The sequence below is a fragment of the Camelina sativa genome, chromosome 9, assembly GCF_030686135.1.
Source record: "Camelina sativa cultivar CO46 ecotype springtype chromosome 9, ASM3068613v1".
Taxonomy (NCBI): domain Eukaryota; kingdom Viridiplantae; phylum Streptophyta; class Magnoliopsida; order Brassicales; family Brassicaceae; genus Camelina; species Camelina sativa.
The window spans coordinates 41,506,729-41,528,481 of record NC_141888.1 but is presented as its reverse complement, the minus strand read 5'-3'; the positions used below and the strand labels follow the sequence as shown (position 1 = coordinate 41,528,481).

The following is a 21,753-nucleotide window of genomic DNA, read 5'->3' as shown; positions in this document are numbered from 1 at the left end:
GAGTACGTGTATGTAAGAGTATAAAAGTAAACAAGACACAAGCTTTGTTAACGGGGTTCGGATAACCTACATCCTCGGGACCAAGTCCAGAATTCGTTAACTAGAAATAGAACTTTCAACAATACCATCAACAGAGGGCGACGCCACACACCTTGTGTGCATCTCTCAAGAATACCCTAAGACGCGCACCTCTTCATGAAACGTCTCTTGGTATTTATAACACCTCAATTCTAGAGTTGACAACTTTCCTATTCTAAACGGGTAAACTAGCATATTTAAATAACTCCTAAATATAACTAATCATAATTCCATAACTCGGTAGAATTAGTATAACTTGTACCTCAAGCTATCTTTAAGCTTATGCCAACAAGATCTTCATGCATTTAGCAATATCAAAACTTTTTCATCTGTTAGTATTTATTATCACCTAATCGAACACACTGCAAGATGAAAGAGAAACCAACAGATTGAAGCTTGGATATTTTACCTAATAGCATAAACTGTACGTTGATTGTGTAAAAAATAATAGTCTGAAACAATTGGAAAATGAAAACCGTAATCCAAGTGAACAACCACAGGTCCACTACACACTCCACAAATATAATCCAAATGCAAAGAAAAATCAATTATACAATCCAAATGCACAACACACACTACAAGAAAAAAGAGAAAGTACTAAGAAGAAGAAGAGCGTGGATTCTGATTTCAGAAAGTGAGGAATCCCAATCCTGAGTAATGTGGTTTTTACCCGACGTACTGGAAAGAAAAAATAGTACTGTAATGAGAAAAAAAAAATTGTAACTCTAGCAGAAGAGAATGACGAGTAATGATTTACCCGACGGATTGTAGGCAAGAAACGATTTTTTGTATCTTCGTCCTCCCATTCTAGGTCATATCCCTGTTCATCCGGAGGATCCATAAGTATGTCAAATCCCTCAAGTAGTGGGACACTTGTACCATTTAAGGGAAGCTTTCTCAGGTTTGGACACCCGAATACAACTATGCCCTCCAAAAATGGAAAGGGGAGAGGACTCCGGTAGATACTCTCCAGCTTCGGCAAATGATCCAATTGTAAGACTTTTAGTTTCAGAAATGGGGTAAGATCCGTTGCTTTCTCTTTATTTATAATTTCTTCCACTCCTCTTGAAGCTGAAATCATTAGGTGGGAAAGATTTGGAGCAAACAATAGCCAAGTGAGATCCTTAATGCTATGGCACTCACTTATAAACACTGTTGAGATGTTGGTAAAGCATGAAATTTTCGGATTGCGTAAGTGAGACGAGTCTGTCTCGCTTTCTCTGCATTTTATATCTGTATTACTCTCCACGACATGACTACTGCCCACAAAGAGAAAATTAAGATTCTCCATACTCGGCAAGGATGATATATCGAATGGCTTTTCTAGAACCCCTTCAATACACAAATCAGTGATGCAGTTAGCCAACCTTTGATCGCCTAATATTAGCTCCAAAGCCATTGCCGTAGATACCGTCATGGTTAGAACTTGTAGATGCTCCAAGAGCTGCAGCTCCTTCACTAAGCTTACATCTCCATGAACTTTAGAATCTAAGAGTTTCAAAACTCTTAGGTTCAACAACTTTGATATCCCACTGAAACTGCAAAGTCGCTCTGTAGAAGTCAAATCCAGATGATTTAGCTTTTTCAACTCTTGGAGACCAACCGGCAGTTGCTCTATACTTGTATATGACAAGTCAAGATACTGCAAGGAGGCCAGCTTTGATATCTGCTCTGGAAGTTTATTGAAGTTTCGATTGCCTGATAGATCCAAAACAACTAGCTTTTGCATACACTGAATGAATTCAGCTGATAGATTCTTCAGATTTCTATTATGCTGGAGGAACAGAGTTGTAAGTTGACAACACTTAGAACTGCTGCATGTTATCTCTTTAATCTTATTCTTCATTAATGACATCCTTCTCACAGCTCCCCAATCCTTGACTTTTGGTATTTCAACTAATCCGACGTTTGCTTGCACAACAAAATTCTCTTTTTGTTTCCCAAAATCGGATGCAATCCACAGAGCCATTTCCCGAACCACGTCATGCATCACAACAGATTCTGTGCCACTCTCTGCGAGCAAATTTGCACGGATAAGGGTACGAAGCATTGCATAACCCTTATTATACACTTCTTTTATAACTTGGTATTCCCCCAGGAATCCCTCACATATCCAGTAGTGTATCAACTTCTCAACCTCTATCAATTCATCTTCTGGAAACAGAGCACAATACAAGAAACAAGACTGGATTTGTTCATCCCCCAAGCTATCATAGCTGAACTTCAGAACTGGAAGAATTTCATTTTTTATGTCATAAAACTCTGCAGCAGATCTAGTTAGAACATCGACGGCATGCTCCCATTCTCGTACTGTAGTTTTAGATGACATTGCCTTACCAATGACTTTAAGCGCTAGTGGCAGACCACGACACTTATCAGCAACCCTTCTTGCTAGCTTGACAATGCCTGGATCTCTTCTTAATGTATTGTCTCCGACTTTGCTTTTAAACAATTCCCATGCTTCATCTCGTTCCAAACATTTGATTTCCATTGCGTCATGATCCCCCATCCGCCCACATACTTCCTGAGAACGAGTGGTGAATGATACTTTGCATTTATTCTCTTCTGTCGGAAAGGGAACACCAATGGCATCTAAATCCACCTCCTCCCATATATCATCTAGCATTAAAACATATCTCTTTCCCTTTAAAACTCTGCGTATATCAGAAGCCTTGTCACTTTCATTTTTGTTCTTCCACTCGTCGCTATAAAGGTGTAGTTTATCAGCAATATCTTCTTGCAGCTTCGAAATCGTTGCACCTTGAGACACCACGATCCAGATCACAACATCAAACGTACCAGCTATTTCAGCAAACTTATTGTGTATTTTCTTGAAAAGGGTAGTTTTCCCAACACCTCCCATACCGTGCAGACCCATGATTCCAACTCCATCTTCCATAAAACGATTCCATGCCTTTTGCAGCATTTCTTCATGACCAACCATAGGCGGAGTAGGCATCTCCTCTACTACAGCTCTCGGAGTAGGTTCAGCAACCACTTCAAAATTACCCTCCAATCTAAGTTTCTTAACCTCTTCGAGCAACAAGAATACGGTTTTCCCATAATTGTAGCTCGAACATACATTTTTAGAACATAAACCACAGAAACACAACTTTTGAAGCTGAACGGGACTATCACTAAGCACATTATTAAATTCTGTGTCGATGCTCTCAACACGGGTAAGCCATACCTGGACAGCTTTACGCTTTTGTTGATGGCGTGCCTCTTCTCTCGCTACTTTGTTCTGCACCTCATCTTTTATTGCTCTGAGATCTTCCATTTCCCTCTCTAGAGCCCTGAGATTCTCCTTGAGGCTTCGAATATAACCTTTATCACATAACCATCTAATGATACGATCCAACACAGCATCACCAGAACATTGGCAAGACACAATATTCCCCATGGTGAGAGAAATTTTCAGTGAGCAAACAACGAAGCTAAAAGCTGAAGCTCATCAAGAAGTGTTTCAGCAGAAAAATATTGGAGATAACAGCTTGAGACATTGATTGTTCACATTAATACGAATTGGTTAAAAGATAGAAAAAGACATTGATTTCCACGTGGAGGACATTGATTATTCTTTATATTTTTTGGTCAGCTAGAGCCCACACGAATAAATTAGATTCTGGCAATAATATTGACATCCAATGACTTTTCAAAAACGACAACTGTATGTCATTTTAGTATAGACTATAGAGTAAAAAAAAATTAATTGAATCTTTCTTTCTGGACCCACAGTAGAGTGATGGTTTGTCAACTGTATGTGACCCATACAGTATGTGACCCATTTTTGCAGATAGATCAATATCAGTTTTTGGAAAAAATGGTGCATATCTCATGTTAAACTAGAGCAAACTTGAGAAAAATAAAATTATAACTCAAAACAGAAGAGAATGAGAGTGATGCTAAATCGAATGGCTTTTGAAGAAAGGCATGGTTTTTTTACTTACCTCAATGAAATTTGAACAAAGGCCATCACTTGGCATGACTTGAATCGAACATAACAAAAACGTTTAACTCTTGTAATATCAGAGATTTGATCAATTGGCTTTGTCTATCATCAGATGAACAAAATCTCCATCTTCTCTGCCGTAGTCATCTGTCAAAACCAGGGAAAAAAAAAAAATAGCCAAAGAATGTCAATGTCATCACCACCACAACCAACCTCCGAAGATTTAAATCATTGCTAGCTTAGCTATTACAATTTCAAGAAACATATTGAAGTAGACATGAAGTTGAAAGACCTAAATAAAACCCCAAAACTAACGACAGAGTCACTATCAAATACAAACGGCATCGCCAAGGCCCAGTACTTGTTTGGGTATATAGACTCTTAAGAACATATCTGGTGCATGCATACCCCCAAATCAACAAGATCACAGTGGAAACAACAATCGAAATGGATCCTACAAAACCATAAACCTCGTAAGGTTTACTAATCTCTGAATCCTGCAATTTTTTTTTTATGAGAAATCACAGCAAAATCAATTCCAATCAAAATAGTGAGGCGGATTCTCCAATAAATTACCAATTCGGAGGACGAAAACTGCAAATATTCGGGGAACAGATCCAAGAACTGAGAAAACTCTAGAAGAATCCACAATAAGCTTAATCAAAATTAACCTTATCGCTTTAATTGGCTTAAATTTGCAAAAAATTGAAACTTGCCGACAAATATTAAGCATCGTCATCATAATCACAAATCGAGTCAAAATTTGGAAACTAAATCTAAAGATCATCAACAGAGGGAACACTGGGGAAGAAAAGAAGATTGAGTTTTACGATAACACTTTAACAAGTTTGGAATTATACACAGCCAATTAGTATTATTAGGAAGAGGATTCACATCAGACCATCATAATTTAGCAAAATCATAACTTTTAAAATGTATGTAAAAGGATCATATCAGTCTAATAATAACGGTGCATACCTCATGCTACCTAGAGCTAACAAGAAACTCAGTGAGAAGAGAAAATAAAAAATGATTACCTGATGATGGAATGAAGGCAAGAAACGATTTTTGGTATCTTGGTACTCCCATTCGATGTCCTCAACGTTCCATTGTTACCGAAAACTCAGCCAACTCAGAGGGACACCTGCAGCATTTAAGAGAAGCTTTCTCAGTTTGGAATGAAACAAGAAGAACATGGGAACTAGAAGAAAAAGAAACCAAGTTAAAGAAGGACGTGGAACTAGAACAAAAGTCAAAGTGTGGCAAAGACAGCAAGAGAACTCATCTTATCTTATTGACTGTAACAGAGAGTCATATCTTTTGGTAAGTTATTCTTCCTCTCCCAAGTTGTAAGTTGAGAAAACTTTGGAACCACAAGTTATCTCTCTTCAATGCTATTAACTCAGTAATGACAACCTATGAGATGGGTCTGGATTCTAAAGAGTATAAAACAGGAAAAAGAGTGGTTGAGTAAGTAACTGGACGAGCTTTGAAAAGACTTAATAAAAGGCAAAAACAATCGTATGAGAGAGTTTTTAAATCACCTTGTGATTCTGAATCAAAGATGTTACAAACTTTGTTGCGTTCCATGGATTGTTTGCTCCTGAACAAACAAAAAAAAAATGTTCATGGAGCGTAAATAAGATGACTATGGAAAATCTGAAACTTTGCAAAAGAGAAACAATGCAGCTAATTGTGTATGTCAATGTTACAATGGTGAAGAAGAAGACTCTGTCTGTCTTGCATCTCTTTCTTCCTGAAGAAGGCTCGATTGAGCCACTTCGATTTAGACATGGTGGTCTGTATGTGATTTTCACTTGGTAGATTCATGCCTGTTTCTTTTTAAGCACTCTGCTGGGTTTTGAGGATTTATGATCTTCTTTCTATTTGGGGACAAATCTATGTTTTGAGTTTCTTCAATTCAATTGTTTCATTCTAATACAGTTAAACCACAAATCTATCGATTAAGAACAGAATCAAACAATATATTTGAATTGGCGTTCATAAAACGCAGATTCAACTTCTCATGTTAGAATCCATAGAAGGATCTCAATCTAACAATGAGGAACACACACCAGCAAAACTAGAAAGAAGAAGAATTACAATTCTTAGATTTTCACATATTCTTCACAAACGAACTCTTCCTACTCTTTATTCTTCAGTTTCGTCAATTGCCAACGAACACCACGTCATTTACTCTTTTTCCTCCAATCAAATCTTCTTAAATCTCCACGTCAGCTTCACTCTCCTTTTCCTATATCAAATCTCCCCCTTTCAAACAACCATGCCCACATGGTTGAGAGAATGGATATCCCTCCAGGATCCCAAACTCGGTTGTCAAGACTCAATCTCAAGGCTCTGCTTTTGAAGTCTCCAAACAGAGAGCTTATGGTCCTTATTGTCTTGAATTTAAACCTCCAATCTTTGCCTAATTTGGTTCTTCCCAAAGTTGAATCACAACTGTCGCTACCCAACAAATGCATATATGAGTGCATCTTCATCGGCAAGCTCTGAAATATTCTGCTATTTTTTGTAACATGGCTCCTATGATCGATTTTTGCCATTATCATGATCCGAGATATTGAGTGTTTCAACACTTCCTGTTGCAGCAGATCAATGAGACGACTCAAGCACATTCCAAACTTCATTCTCCAACACCGATGGGACCACTCTCTCCATACTTCCCAGCCTTTGCACTTAAATTTCCACTTGTGCTTAATTTGGAACTGCTCATCACCAAATGTAAACTGTTGCAGGTCTTGTAGAGTTTGCTTCTGCAGTTCATATCTCCCTTGTACAATAGATCCTTGTTTTGGCCAGCCCCACTTATTTGCTTCTGGTTCCCATACATGCTCAGCCTGATGTGAATGAGTGAAGTATTTCTCTTCACTTATCTCGTCCCTCACTGATATATCTAGTTCTGGCTGCAGTTTGTTTACAAACTCTTCTCTAACAAACCATTCAACTTGACAAACAGTAAGTTCACTACCATATCCAGCCATGACACTAAGATCAGATGATAAATCATCAACAACAACCATTTCTGCCTTGTGACAGCTACTGCTTGGTTCCAAGATTGAATAAGTGAAATGATTCTCAGCTTGTTCTTGAACCAATGGATTCTGTTGAATCAATAAATCCATTTCACACTCTGCTACGTTGAATCCAGAAACTTTCTCAACATCAGAAAATCGATCATCATCACTCGACCTCACAAAATCACTGTCTACCAAATCTTCCTTATCATCATTCTCCACCAATTCATTAAGTTCACTATCGCTCCCAAAACCAAGGCTAGGTTCCGAGTTTGGAATTGATACCTGAAATTGTGGAGTTGATTCTTCCTCCATGATTGCTCCTTGTACCAAACTGTCTTCTAAGCCAATCGATCCTATTGCAACCTCACACACTTCTTCTTCTTTATCCTCCTTAGCTTTTAGCTCACTATCAATCTTAAGAGGACTCTTATCAATGTTGCTTCTAGGGTGCGCATACTCATATAACCTTCCAATTGAGAAACATTGTTGAATCGTTTGAGGCTGAAACATTCGAACGTTTTCTTGAGTATCCGTTTGTAGACCATCCAAATATACTCTAACCAAGCAATCTTCGGTCAAATCCACTCTCGTTCTAAGCAACTCAAACTCCTTATGATACTCAACAATATCGTTCGTCTCTTTCAACTCCTTTAAATCAGCAATTGGATCATCAACAACTCTCTCAAACCTGTTTAATCGAATCATCTTGAGCATCGCAGCAAAATACATCTCCATCTCCGAATATTGTTTCACGAGTGTATCTTCCAGCTTGTCTAAGCGCCACTTCAACGCCGTTTCACGATCCACAGCTTCGGTCACCTTCATCGCAGCTCTCGTTTCCTCCATAGATTCCGAGAATCGTAGAGCTCTGATACCTTTAATACAGTTAAACCACAAATCTATCGATTAAGAACAGAATCAAACAATATATTTGAATTGGCGTTCATAAAACGCAGATTCAACTTCTCATGTTAGAATCCATAGAAGGATCTCAATCTAACAATGAGGAACACACACCAGCAAAACTAGAAAGAAGAAGAATTACAATTCTTAGATTTTCACATATTCTTCACAAACGAACTCTTCCTACTCTTTATTCTTCAGTTTCGTCAATTGCCAACGAACACCACGTCATTTACTCTTTTTCCTCCAATCAAATCTTCTTAAATCTCCACGTCAGCTTCACTCTCCTTTTCCTATATCAAATCTCCCCCTTTCAAACAACCATGCCCACATGGTTGAGAGAATGGATATCCCTCCAGGATCCCAAACTCGGTTGTCAAGACTCAATCTCAAGGCTCTGCTTTTGAAGTCTCCAAACAGAGAGCTTATGGTCCTTATTGTCTTGAATTTAAACCTCCAATCTTTGCCTAATTTGGTTCTTCCCAAAGTTGAATCACAACTGTCGCTACCCAACAAATGCATATATGAGTGCATCTTCATCGGCAAGCTCTGAAATATTCTGCTATTTTTTGTAACATGGCTCCTATGATCGATTTTTGCCATTATCATGATCCGAGATATTGAGTGTTTCAACACTTCCTGTTGCAGCAGATCAATGAGACGACTCAAGCACATTCCAAACTTCATTCTCCAACACCGATGGGACCACTCTCTCCATACTTCCCAGCCTTTGCACTTAAATTTCCACTTGTGCTTAATTTGGAACTGCTCATCACCAAATGTAAACTGTTGCAGGTCTTGTAGAGTTTGCTTCTGCAGTTCATATCTCCCTTGTACAATAGATCCTTGTTTTGGCCAGCCCCACTTATTTGCTTCTGGTTCCCATACATGCTCAGCCTGATGTGAATGAGTGAAGTATTTCTCTTCACTTATCTCGTCCCTCACTGATATATCTAGTTCTGGCTGCAGTTTGTTTACAAACTCTTCTCTAACAAACCATTCAACTTGACAAACAGTAAGTTCACTACCATATCCAGCCATGACACTAAGATCAGATGATAAATCATCAACAACAACCATTTCTGCCTTGTGACAGCTACTGCTTGGTTCCAAGATTGAATAAGTGAAATGATTCTCAGCTTGTTCTTGAACCAATGGATTCTGTTGAATCAATAAATCCATTTCACACTCTGCTACGTTGAATCCAGAAACTTTCTCAACATCAGAAAATCGATCATCATCACTCGACCTCACAAAATCACTGTCTACCAAATCTTCCTTATCATCATTCTCCACCAATTCATTAAGTTCACTATCGCTCCCAAAACCAAGGCTAGGTTCCGAGTTTGGAATTGATACCTGAAATTGTGGAGTTGATTCTTCCTCCATGATTGCTCCTTGTACCAAACTGTCTTCTAAGCCAATCGATCCTATTGCAACCTCACACACTTCTTCTTCTTTATCCTCCTTAGCTTTTAGCTCACTATCAATCTTAAGAGGACTCTTATCAATGTTGCTTCTAGGGTGCGCATACTCATATAACCTTCCAATTGAGAAACATTGTTGAATCGTTTGAGGCTGAAACATTCGAACGTTTTCTTGAGTATCCGTTTGTAGACCATCCAAATATACTCTAACCAAGCAATCTTCGGTCAAATCCACTCTCGTTCTAAGCAACTCAAACTCCTTATGATACTCAACAATATCGTTCGTCTCTTTCAACTCCTTTAAATCAGCAATTGGATCATCAACAACTCTCTCAAACCTGTTTAATCGAATCATCTTGAGCATCGCAGCAAAATACATCTCCATCTCCGAATATTGTTTCACGAGTGTATCTTCCAGCTTGTCTAAGCGCCACTTCAACGCCGTTTCACGATCCACAGCTTCGGTCACCTTCATCGCAGCTCTCGTTTCCTCCATAGATTCCGAGAATCGTAGAGCTCTGATACCTTTAATACAGTTAAACCACAAATCTATCGATTAAGAACAGAATCAAACAATATATTTGAATTGGCGTTCATAAAACGCAGATTCAACTTCTCATGTTAGAATCCATAGAAGGATCTCAATCTAACAATGAGGAACACACACCAGCAAAACTAGAAAGAAGAAGAATTACAATTCTTAGATTTTCACATATTCTTCACAAACGAACTCTTCCTACTCTTTATTCTTCAGTTTCGTCAATTGCCAACGAACACCACGTCATTTACTCTTTTTTCTCCAATCAAATCTTCTTAAATCTCCACGTCAGCTTCACTCTCCTTTTCCTATATCAAATCTCCCCCTTTCAAACAACCATGCCCACATGGTTGAGAGAATGGATATCCCTCCAGGATCCCAAAGATAACCGGTTCACTTAATTTAGTCTGGTTCACTTAATTTAGACCGTAAGATAACCGGTTTGATTGCAAAGTAACCCATCTACCTTTGTTCATTTTGTATGTTCGAAAAGATCAAAACCAAATGGCAAAAACATTTAAAAGCTCACTATTGTATGAAATACCATTTTGCTTGTAATTGTGGCTTGCATCTCTTTCTGAAGAAGACTCTGATTGAGTCACTTGGTGGGATTTAGACGTTGTCTGGTTGTGATTATCACATGGAGGATGGACTCATGTTTCTTTTTTTTAGCACTCTTGCTGGGTTTTGAGTTCTTCAATTGCTCGTACATGGATGGAGTGTTGGGCGAATTTTAGGGATTTCGTGTTCTTTTTAGCACTCTTGCTGGGTTGTACAAGATCTTCATGCATTTAGCAAAATCAAAACTTTTTCATCTGGATCTTCATGCATTTAGTATTTATCATCACCTAATCGAACACACTGCAAGATGAAAGAGAAACCAACAGATTGAAGCTTTGGATTTTACCTAATAGCATAAACTGTACGTTGATTGTGTAAAAAATATAGTCTGAAAACAATTGGAAAATGAAAACCGTAATCCAAGTGAACAACCCACAGGTCTACAACTCACTCCACAAATATAATCCAAATGCAAAGCAAAATTCAATTATACAATCCAAATGCACAACACACACACCACAAGAAAAGAGAAAGTACTAAGAAGAAGAAGAAGAGGAAGAACGTGGATTCTGATTTCAGAAAGTGAGGAATCCCCAATCCTGAGTAATGTGGTTTTTAGTCCCTCCGCGGCTAAAGAAGAAAAATAAAATGAAACAATGAGCCACGAAAAAAGAAATAGGGGAAAAAAAAAATTGTAACTCTCGCAGAAGAGAATGACGAGTAATGATTACCCCACGGATTGAAGGCAAGAAACGATTTTTTGTATCTTCGTCCTCCCATTCAAAGTCATGTTTTATATACATCAATATTTCAAATCGCTCAAGTCGTGGGGCACTTGTAGCATTTAAGGGAAACTTTCTCAGCTTTGGACAGTAACTTATAGCTATGTCAATCAAAACCGGAAAGGGGAGAGAACTCCAGTAGATACTCTCCAGCTTCGGCAATTTCAACAAATCTAAGCGTTCTAGCTTCAGAAATGGGGTAATAGTAATACCTGTAAGATCCGTTGCTTTCTCTTTATTTATAATTTCTTCCACTCCTCTTGAATCTGAAATCTTTAGGTAGACAAGATTTGGAGCAAACAATAGCCAAGTCAGATCCTTAATGCTATGGCACTTACTTATAATCAGTTTCGAGATGTTGGTAAAGCATGGAGGAATTTTCGGATTGCGTAAGTGAGACGAGTCTGTCTCGCTTTCTCTGCATTTTATATCGGTATTACTCTCCACGACATGACTTCTGTCCACAGAGAGCACATTAAGATTCTCCATACTCGGCAAGGATGATAAATCGAATGGCTTTTCTAGAAACCCGTCAATACCCAAATCAGTGATGCAGTTGGCCCACCTTTGATCATCTGATATTTGCTCCAAAGCCATTTCCGATATCACTATAGTTAAAACTTGTAGATGCTCCAATAGCTGCAGCTCCTTCACTAGGCTTACATCTCCATGAACTTTAGAACCTAGTAGTTTCAAAATTCTTAAACTCAGCAACCTTGATATCCCACTGATACTACAAAGTTTCTTTGTAGAATATAAATCCAGGTGAGTTAGCTTTCTTAACTCTTGGAGACCAACCGGCAGTTTCTCTATACTCGTATAAGACAAGTCAAGATACTGCAAGGAGACCAGCTCTGATATCTGCTCTGGAAGTTCACTCAAGTTGGAATTCTTCGATAAATCCAAAACAACTAGCTTTTGCATAGACTGAAGGAATTCACCCGAGAGATTCTCCAATTGATTTTTTTGGAGGAAGAGAGTTGTAAGTTCACAACACTTGGAACTGCTGCATGTTATCTCTACAATCTTATTCTTCATTAATGACATCCTTCTCACAGCTCCCCAATCCTTGACTTGTGGTACTTCATGTAATCCGACTCCTGCTCGCACAACAAAATTCTCTTTCTGTTTCCCAAAATCGGATGCTATCCATAGAGCCATTTCACGAACCACGTCATGCATCGTAACGTATCTTGTACCAACAGTGTCTGTACCAACCTCCGTTAGTAAGTTTGCACGGATAAGGGTGCCGAGCGTCGTGTAACCCTTATTCGTAGCTCTTTTTACAACATGGTAGTCTCCAATGAATCTTTCGCATATCCAGTAGTCTATCAACTTTTCTTTATCTATCTCATCATCTTCTGGAAACAGAGCACAATATAGGAAACATGATTTGACATTTTCATCCACCAAGCTATCGTAGCTGTACTTGAGAATTGGAAGAATTTTATTTTCCATGTCATCAAACTCTGCAGCGGATCTAGTCAAAACATCAAGTGCATACTCCCATTCTTGTACCATAGTTTGAGATGCCATTGTCTCGCCAATGATACTGAGCGCCAGTGGCAGACCACGGCATTCTTCAGCTATTTTTTTAGCTAGCTCGACAATTCTGGGATCTCTTCTTAATGTGAAGTCTCCGACCTTGTTTTTGAACAATTCCCATGCTTCCCCTGGTTTCAAACATTTGATTTCCATTGGCTCATGATCCCCCATCCGCCCACATACTTCTCTGGAACGAGTGGTGAACGCTACTTTGCGTCCAATATCTCTGGTTGGATCAGGAACTCCGATAGCCTCTAAATCCACTTTCTCCCATATGTCATCTAGCATTAAAACAAATCTCTTCCTTTTTAAAACTTTGTGAATATCAGCAGCCTTATCATTTGTATTTTTGTTCTTCCACTCGTCGCTACAAAGGTGTAGCTTTTGAGCAATATCTTCTTGAAGCTTCGAAATCGTTGCACCTTGAGACACCACGATCCAGATCACTACATCAAACGTACCAGCTATTTCAGTGAACTTATTGTGGATTTTCTTGAAAAAGGTAGTTTTCCCAACACCTCCCATACCGTGCAAACCCATGATTCTAACTCCATCTTCCATAATGCGATTCCATGCCTTTTGCAGCATTTCTTCATGACCAATCGTAGGCTGAGTAGGCATCTCCTCTAGTAAAGATCTCGGAATTGGCTCAGAAACCACTTCAAAATCACCCTCCAATCTAAGTTTCTTAACCTCTTCGAGCAACAAGAATACGCTTTTCCCATAATTGTAGCTCGAACATACATTTTTTGAACATAAACCACAGAAACACAACTTTTGAAGCTGAACGGGACTATCACTAAGCACATTATTAAACCGTGTATCGATGCTCTCGACACGGGTAAGCCATACCTGGACAACTTCTAGCCTTTGTTGATGGCGTGCCTCTTCTCTCGCTACCTTGTTCTGTACTTCATCTTTTATTGCTCTGAGATCTTCCATTTCCCTCTCCAAAGCCCTGAGATTCTCCTTAAGGGTTTGAATATAACCTTTATCACATAAAGTTCTAATGATACGATCCAACACTGCATCACCAGAACATTGGCAAGACACAATATTCCCCATGGTGAGAGAGAAAAGAGAGAAATTTTCAGTAAGCAACAACGAAGCTAAATCTGAAGCTCAACAAGTGTTTTGGGTGAACAATATTTGGAGATAACATCATACGGACGGGTGGTTGGAGATTATCAAAGAAAGATAGAAGAAGATTTAAAAAAAAGTCATTGGCGTCGTTGGTTTTCAGACCGCATACGAACGACTTTGACTATTCTAATTTCAGACTGATGAATGTTATTTACAATCTGTCTATTTCTTGAAAAAATATCTATGACAAAATTGTATATAACATTTAATTACCGTCATATTTTTTTAGTAAGAACATAAATTTCACATGTTGAGCTATACAGTTTATTTGCAAGATGTTCAGATGTGATTATTTCGAATAAGTTCAAGCACAAATGCGGGCAACAAAACCTTTGAGATCAAAATCATGCTGTATCAAAAATTAAAAAAGGAGTCATAAAATTAGAGAAAAAAAGTTATACTATAAATGAAGCAACGTTCTTATGCATTAGGAAAAGCAAAAACTTTTGAATCTATTTATAATTTTCTCTTGAAAACAAAAAAAAAAAAAGCTTTGAAATTCCAATACGATCGATCGTTAAAGTGATTCCACTTTCGTGCAACAGAAAAAAGTATTCCACTTTCACTGCTGGTGACCTAAATGAAGATCTTAAATAAAATGAGGAAATTCAACTTTATAACGTTTAACTAATTATTTAAATGATACCGTTTGAGAGGATTAATCATTCGAATTTAAGCAAAAACAAAAAAAAAAAAATTACTCAATAGCAACGGTTATATATCCATTAAAGATTTATAACAAACATTACTAACATCTAACATCTTAAAAACTCTCATACCCTAAGATATAACGAAAAAAAAAAAAGGATAGAACAAAAAAAAACATATAACCATATTCATCATTCAACCGAAATTACAATTTTTTTTTTAATCAGCAGAAAAAGAAAGTAGAACACACAAATGAAGAATTACAGAGGTAACGTAATTTTAGTAGCTTTTACCAATTTTACAAATCCAAAATGTCAAAATGAGAATAAATTATTCCCCGGAATATTCGTTTTTCGTTTTTTCAGAGAAATATGAAACACTCTAACGAAACAAGCGGGTTCTCTAACAATTCCTCAGTGGTATAACCGTAATTTTGGTGCTGCTCTTGGTCCAACCCGTTTTTATTCGGATCTTGTCTAACCCGACCCGGAGACTGATTGTTCTTCCTAGTCCTCGCCCCACCCACCCGACTATTCAGATTCGGATCCATCACCGATCTATTCGTCGCCGGCGATCTCGACCTTCTTCCGGATCTCTCACCCGGGTCTCTTACACCCGACCCGTATCTCGCTCCATTACACGTACCGTTGTTTCTCTTACGTGGAGATTGATCGGTTCTCCGGGTCGGGTAATTATTATTATCCGTGACCCGAGTCCGAGTCTTCGCCGGAGATCTCTGAGACTTCCTCTGTTTCATCATCACGTCCTCCTCATCGTAACCATTCGTCACAACCGTCGAAGACACACTCTCACTCAAGCTCAAGCTACAAATCTCCGAAACCTCCGAGCCTTCTTCATGATCAATCGAACCGGGTCGGATCATAACCGGGTCTGAACCAGTTTTCAAGAACCCGGGTTTTTTCTTCTCATCATCTTCTCGGATCTTGGTCTTCACCGGATCTTTGATCGTCGAAGCGTGGAAACTAGAGGAAGGAGTTAACAAAGTTGTCTCAGACAAGACTTCTTTGACTACTGTCTCTTCTTCGACAATGGTTGTGTTCTTGTCGGCAACATTCTCGTTTTCCTCATCGGTGGTGCCGGAGCTGACGCAGCAATTACCCATTAGTGACAAAGAGAAGAGACGACGTGGTTTGATCGGAGATTAGAGAAAGTAGTAGTAACTCTTTTGGCTGTGTTGTTGTGTTGTGTGGTGACAGCAGATGATGATTGTGATGAAGTGAGAGTATTTATTGTTAATAATTTTGGTACAGTTGATAATAATGGGTAAAAAGATAATAATACAACTACCCTTTAAAAGTGGCTTTAATTTATAATGATTTCGAATAGTAATTGTGTTTGTTAATAAACTTAAACCCTCCATGCAAATTTCAATTTTCTTGATATAATGACGTTAGTAAAGTTATAACAACTTTTTAGACAAGAAAATTAAAAAAACAAAACTTTACACAAGATGATGTGTTATGTACTTACGACAAATAAATAAGTAATGTAGTTTTTTTTTTTACCTCAAATAAGTAATGTAGTTAACCTTTTCCATAGATCAATTACTTATTTTTAGCTGAGATTCCTTTACAGTTTACTACATCCTTTTAAATATGATATTGGATCCAAAATCTATAGAAAAATATTATAGATGTCGTTTTAAAACGGTCTAAATTTATTTTCTTGTCACATGACTCACATGCATAAAAAAATGGCCTATAGATCTAAAACAAGCCCCTCTCAAAGAGTTCATTTCCTTTACAAAAATCATTGCACTTAATATTTTGTTTTGTCAACATCCTTGAGCTACCAGACAATAAATTTATTAGTTATTGATGAATGATGATGATGATACGTATGGTCTCTAAAACACATTGATCACAAAAATAAAGCTCTGCAAAAAGGAGATGATAGTTTAGTTCTGCAACAAAATATATAATTCATACAAAACAGCTGACAAACCAATTTGGAGTTTTTGAAGGACCTGATTATAAAAAGAGAATGTTTTGTTTTTTCTTAAGCAATTATAATTAAAAAAGGTTATGTCAGAGATCTGAAATCGTATCACACAGCATAAGACGAATCTTTTGACCAAAATAAAACATGAGACGAATCTAACAACTAGATCTAGTTTTCTTTGGGAACGTCAAAACCCTGCGTATACTGACTATAAATATAAAAAGATGAGTACGTTGCATACACTGACTATAATTATAAAAGACGAGTATCTTACAAGTAATTGAACTTTACGAAAACTATAAAAGACTTTAGTTCTTAAAGCAGAGAACATCATCCGTATAGTTTACAGAGCGTGGTGTAATTCTTCAGTGAACTTTAACTCATGTTACAAGTGACAACCATATTGTACTAATACTTAAATAAACAATTTATTGCATTTTGGGTCGGGCTTAAAGATTAGGCAGTCCGACAGTTGCATATTCATGAGCGCTAACAGTTCCTGACAGCTGAACACATTCTTATCAACTCATTTTCTTGTAATAAGAAATATGAAATTCAATAAAATGAAAATCTGGTAAATCTTGAATACACATATACTTAAGCTAGGGATTGTGCAGTTGAGAAGGGTCAACCGCAGAAGCAGAAAAGCATGGAATTATGCATTCAACTTTTAACATTCTTCAATGGTGGAGTTTGGATTTGAACTTCGACTATTGGAAACACAGAGTACTGGTGCGGGTACCGGGTAGCCGATGAATGTAGGTATATGGTCTCCTGGCATCAACACCGAGACCCCTTTTGAGTACACACCTATCTGCAAATCGATATAATCGCCACAATATCAGTCTCCAAATCCAATCAAAGAAATTGATATCCAAACAGTTTTACTGAGAGAACATATCTAAACCTCTATTTGTGTTGGACAAATGAAATGTGTTTTAAGTTCCCCAAAACAGAATTCGATGTTAGCACAAAGTCGCATGAAGTTGATCTAAACCTTTTAATTTGAAAGAGGACTCATTGTATGGGGTCCTCCCATGGTTGAATGATTCTAGTTATGTTCACATGGTAGGTTCTTAGTGTATATGTCACATGCCAATTAATTTCTAACCCCTAAATGACAATTCCTAACCAAAGACAAAATCATTTCCAATCGATAATCAAGACAATGAGACATCCAACAAAACCTACTTTCAAGATCAAACTGATCAAGTTCATATAATTTACTGAGATTTGACATTCCAATCACCAAATCCTCTCTTAATCATGTTAATCCAGATTCATTCGAATTTCGTGACTGTAACCGATATTATCAAATCCTAATCACCTTATTCAGTTAAAGCTAATGCTCAGAATCAAAACTTGAAGAGAAGAGAGACAAAAGGGAATCTATAATCTCTATGAAAAAGATGAGGACACTCTCTGATCTCAATTAAACAAAGGGACAAAATGTCTATCTCCACACGCATAGGGTTCGTACTACTTACAAATCAATCAATCTCCAATACAAAATCACATTTCTATTATACCCTTTTCCCCCCTCCTCTTTCATCATTTAATGGAAAGAAATAAACAACAGATATGATAGACTAATGTTATCAATGAATGCATCACCACAAGTCTCCCTGTGACAAAGCGTATAAGAAAGTTTTAACAGTGATGATGCAAAAGCATGTGTGTGGGGGTCAGTTTCAATACCAATGAGTACACGAACCCTATGATGTTTTCTTTGTTTTTTGCTTTTAGGACAAAAGGAAAGTGTACAAATCAATTACAAAGAACTATTTGGAACACATCACTACTATCACATAAAGAGATCAAATATGCATCATTCAACACAAAGATTAAAACTTCTGATACCAAAAATGTGATATTTTTGTTAGTTCCACAAAGTTTAATACTTTTGATACCAAATATGGAATCATTCAACACAAAGATCCAAACTTTCAACTAAAATAACTCCAATTTTATATATTTTGCACGAATTAAGGAAGTGAGAATAAAGATACTAACTTAGGGAGATTGGTAACCAAGTTTAGAAGAAGCAGAGAGCCATTGAACCCGAGTTGACTCATTCCCGCCTGCTTAGAAGCTTCGACATCAAATTTGGGTAAGAGTAGAGATATTTAACCAATGATTCATTCACAGCCAAAACCAAACCGGTTCAGAAAGCTTACTCTCATCTCATGTGCTTGTGATTGTGACTCTCTCTCTTGTGGTCTACATCATCTTCACTCGAGAGAGAGAGAGATGGTTCTGGTTGAACCCGACCCGAAAGGACCTGACCCGGAGAAGAATCTGAGTTAGTAACTTAGTACTAGTGTTGGTGGTTCTGGTTCGAATCAGTCTTTCGAAAATGGCCATGGATCAATAATGTCGTTTAGGCCCATTAAAGCCCACGAAAAATCCATTTCATTGTAGATCTCACCGATCATTAAATCGAATACTGGTAACTAAAATAATCAGTTTAAATAAATTCAATGGTTAAGACATTTTCTTGCTTAACCGGGCCGGTTGTTATACGTTGGAATTAATAAAAATGTCGGTTACGAGAAACTAAAAAAAAGCAAAAATAGAAACAGGTGCGTTGAGTCAAAAATGCATGATTTGATTATTTGGTGGGTTATTTGCGTACAGAAAATGCACTCACTCTTTGTTCGAGTGAGAGTGGAATAACATATTGTGATTGGCTGAGAAAATATAAATAGTAGTGATCAACAGATAGTGTATGGTTTGCGGAAGTTTCGAGATATGTATGGTTTACGCAATGGCAGGAATCAGAATCAGAATGGTATGGTTTTCAACATATAATAGTATGGTTTACGCAATGGCAGGAATCAGAATGACATCAACATCTGCTTGTTCCGAGATATGTTCATCGGCTGCTCGGTATTTTGCTATGATACGAGAAGTTCTTGTCAACATGTAGTTTTATATTTCATTTAATATTTTCTTTTAACATAAAATAGAATTATACATATTAGTATTATATATTTTTATTTTATTATTAATTTAATAAAATAACTCTGAAACTAGTTTTTGATTAATTTTTTCATTATTTTATAGCAATTTATAACCTGTATTTTTTTATTTACAAAACTATACAATATTTTTACTAATATCGGTTATTAGGATTTATAAATATGATTTTCTGGTATTTTTGAAATGGACAAAAAAAAAGCCAATGGTGTTTTGAAAATTTAATATCATTATAATGATATCTTTGAAATTCTCCTATCCATAAATGATGAATCCTTCAGGATATCTAATGGTTTACAATTTCTTTTTCACTAATAAATTTATGTATACAAAATATCTATTATTAGTGATTTCTTTTGTTATCTTATCTCCATGTTGAGAAAAAAATATAATTGCAATAGGCCAGTTAAGAACCTACTTTTCTATTATTCAAGACTTTTATATTATTAACTAAATCTAGATGCATTTATGAAAAGAGAATCTGTAAATTGTTAATCGCTAATTAAAATAAATTTATGGAAATGTTTATAGACTTTAAATAGTCAAAAATTGTATTAATTTTGTTATATAACAAAATTTTAAATTTATTTTATTTCCATATTTATTTTTTTATAACTTGTGTCACACGCATAATTTTTGAATTTACGCGCGAAAATCTTATGCAAGTTTATATAAGATACATGAAACAAGTTAACTAAAAAAGAAGAGTATAAAGCAATGGTATCTCATCTTGAGAATTGACCAAAGTCATACATAATTGGTGAGACACAATCTAAGATTTGCAGTCTCATTTTTTCTTATTGGTTCATTCTTCTCTATGGCTGATGGAAGACGTAATCTCAATCTGTAAGTTATTAAAGATTTTCATTTTTCTATTATATATTTTACAGTATCTAATGATGATTTTGAGAAAACAAAATAAGAAATACATACTATTCTCAATAGTTTAGTTTTTAGATTAGTAGTTTAGGATTTACTTTTACTTTGTAAAAGCATGATATTTTGTAGAATATCATGATCAAAATCCATAGATTTGATATTCATATTAACCGGCCGATCACACTTGTAAACCTCATAACCCAAATAATATTTTAGAGCGGCTATGTATTAAAAACCATGAAACCAATCAACATCCTGTTTTATTTATAAAAACAAAAATTCTGTTTTTGTTTATAACAAATAAAATTCAATCAAAAACAATTTTAGACAGATCTTTTTTTTTTTGACTTTACGATTGATTAATGATATTTGTTCCATTTTGAGTCATCCTTATATACATAAGTTTCATTCATGTAATTTATGAGTTCATAAAATTTAGTTTGATTTTTTAGTTGAATTACGATACAAAATTATCAGCTAAAAGCCTAAAACAAATTTGTAATCTGACTAAATTTATATTATTCTATCAAATTTCGATCTCCTCATATTTTAAACTCCATTATATTTTATAAATTCTTTGAATTTTATATTTAAAAAAACTCTTTGAATTAAGGTGTGAATCTGATAGATTTAGTCAATTCGAAGCTACTTAAAATTTAATTAATAAGAGTATTAACTAAAATTGACTCGCAGACAGATAGGATCGACTAAGAACTCTGGTTACCAAGAAAAGTTCCCGCGCCAGAATTGGCCAGTAGGTCTCATAAGGCGCCGAGAGCACGGAGAAGCTTCTCAGAAGGCAGACGTCGACGGGTCTAAGCTGGTGGACGTGAAGCAAGGAACCAAGACAGTGAGTGAGTACCATGAAGAGTTCATTCAGAAGAGCAGGACTCTTGAAGGAGAGTGTCACGAAGAGGAGCTGGCTTGGCTGTTCCAGAAAGGGCTACGCCAGGAGTTGCAGGAAGGGGTTTGTGCAGCGAACTGGGGATGGATCCTCTGTTATGTGTCAGATGTAGCAAATGAAGCTGAGAAGATAGAGGCCAAACTTAATAGCTCCAAGGGAAAGCTGCCTCCCATATTTGAAGAGTCTACAAATGTCGATGGGGGCCAATCCGAGGACGAGGTGGAGAGCAAACTTGCCGAGCCCTATGATTCGGAAGACGATGTCAAGCAAAATCGAAGTGGCTAGAGTCAGCATTAAGTATTGAGTTGCGTGGATTATGATTTGTGTTTTCCTTTTCGTTGGTTTGATTTGATTTTGCTGTTTTCATGTGTTTTGGTGTTTAATAAAACTGGTTATGTTATAATTCTGAAGTTG

General features: G+C 36.8%; 6 protein-coding genes across 8 annotated transcripts; 1 reads left to right on the top strand and 5 right to left on the bottom strand.

The window, feature by feature from the left end:
• Window positions 1-481: 481 nt before the first annotated feature.
• On the bottom strand, window positions 482-5,633 carry LOC147939358 (disease resistance protein UNI-like). Of its 2 annotated transcripts, XM_087464486.1 has the most exons (5): window positions 5,575-5,633; window positions 5,068-5,466; window positions 4,029-4,177; window positions 836-3,422; window positions 482-756 (listed from the first exon to the last, which is right to left on the bottom strand). In XM_087464486.1, exons 3-5 carry the CDS (start codon window positions 4,052-4,054, stop codon window positions 745-747), a joined length of 2,625 nt encoding a protein of 874 aa, XP_087320612.1. In that variant the 5' UTR covers window positions 4,055-4,177; window positions 5,068-5,466; window positions 5,575-5,633; the 3' UTR covers window positions 482-744. The 2 variants fall into 2 exon arrangements, with proteins under 2 accessions (XP_087320612.1, XP_087320611.1); XM_087464485.1 differs by lacking the exons at window positions 4,029-4,177; window positions 5,068-5,466; window positions 5,575-5,633 and having other exon boundaries at window positions 836-3,979.
• A 341-nt stretch (window positions 5,634-5,974) lies between these two features.
• Window positions 5,975-10,313, bottom strand: LOC147939357 (uncharacterized). Its single transcript, XM_087464487.1, has one exon. It carries the CDS (start codon window positions 9,892-9,894, stop codon window positions 8,251-8,253), a length of 1,644 nt encoding a protein of 547 aa, XP_087320613.1. The 5' UTR covers window positions 9,895-10,313; the 3' UTR covers window positions 5,975-8,250.
• Window positions 10,314-10,837: 524 nt separating this feature from the next.
• Window positions 10,838-14,138, bottom strand: LOC147939356 (putative disease resistance protein At1g61310). 2 transcript variants are annotated; one of them, XM_087464484.1, is made up of 3 exons: window positions 13,352-14,136; window positions 11,229-13,270; window positions 10,838-11,127 (listed from the first exon to the last, which is right to left on the bottom strand). In XM_087464484.1, the coding sequence occupies exons 1-3, from the start codon at window positions 13,887-13,889 to the stop codon at window positions 11,113-11,115; spliced, it is 2,595 nt and encodes an 864-aa protein (XP_087320610.1). In that variant the 5' UTR covers window positions 13,890-14,136; the 3' UTR covers window positions 10,838-11,112. The 2 variants fall into 2 exon arrangements, with proteins under 2 accessions (XP_087320610.1, XP_087320609.1); XM_087464483.1 differs by having other exon boundaries at window positions 11,229-14,138.
• Window positions 14,139-14,775: 637 nt separating this feature from the next.
• LOC104703707 (uncharacterized) lies at window positions 14,776-15,877 on the bottom strand. The gene has a single exon (XM_010419771.2). The coding sequence runs from the start codon at window positions 15,736-15,738 to the stop codon at window positions 14,977-14,979; it is 762 nt and encodes a 253-aa protein (XP_010418073.2). The 5' UTR covers window positions 15,739-15,877; the 3' UTR covers window positions 14,776-14,976.
• Window positions 15,878-17,095: 1,218 nt separating this feature from the next.
• On the bottom strand, window positions 17,096-17,388 carry LOC104714445 (uncharacterized). The gene has a single exon (XM_019230121.2). The coding sequence runs from the start codon at window positions 17,356-17,358 to the stop codon at window positions 17,248-17,250; it is 111 nt and encodes a 36-aa protein (XP_019085666.2). The 5' UTR covers window positions 17,359-17,388; the 3' UTR covers window positions 17,096-17,247.
• A 2,733-nt stretch (window positions 17,389-20,121) lies between these two features.
• Window positions 20,122-21,742, top strand: LOC104714444 (retrotransposon gag). Its single transcript, XM_087464482.1, has 2 exons — window positions 20,122-20,402; window positions 21,129-21,742. The coding sequence occupies exons 1-2, from the start codon at window positions 20,374-20,376 to the stop codon at window positions 21,622-21,624; spliced, it is 525 nt and encodes a 174-aa protein (XP_087320608.1). The 5' UTR covers window positions 20,122-20,373; the 3' UTR covers window positions 21,625-21,742.
• The last annotated feature ends 11 nt before the right edge of the window (window positions 21,743-21,753 follow it).

Bases quoted from the DNA above. Each gene is read 5' to 3' on its own strand.
- LOC147939358 (XM_087464485.1), bottom strand. From the start codon at position 3,481: ATGGGGAATATTGTGTCTTGCCAATGTTCTGGTGATGCTGTGTTGGAT.
- LOC104714445 (XM_019230121.2), bottom strand. From the start codon at position 17,358: ATGCCAGGAGACCATATACCTACATTCATCGGCTACCCGGTACCCGCA.
- LOC104703707 (XM_010419771.2), bottom strand. From the start codon at position 15,738: ATGGGTAATTGCTGCGTCAGCTCCGGCACCACCGATGAGGAAAACGAG.
- LOC147939357 (XM_087464487.1), bottom strand. From the start codon at position 9,894: ATGGAGGAAACGAGAGCTGCGATGAAGGTGACCGAAGCTGTGGATCGT.
- LOC147939356 (XM_087464483.1), bottom strand. From the start codon at position 13,889: ATGGGGAATATTGTGTCTTGCCAATGTTCTGGTGATGCAGTGTTGGAT.
- LOC104714444 (XM_087464482.1), top strand. From the start codon at position 20,374: ATGGCTGATGGAAGACGTAATCTCAATCT. The intron at 20,403-21,128 runs GTAAGTTATTAA...ATTGACTCGCAG, and splicing joins GGAAGACGTAATCTCAATCT to ACAGATAGGATCGACTAAGA.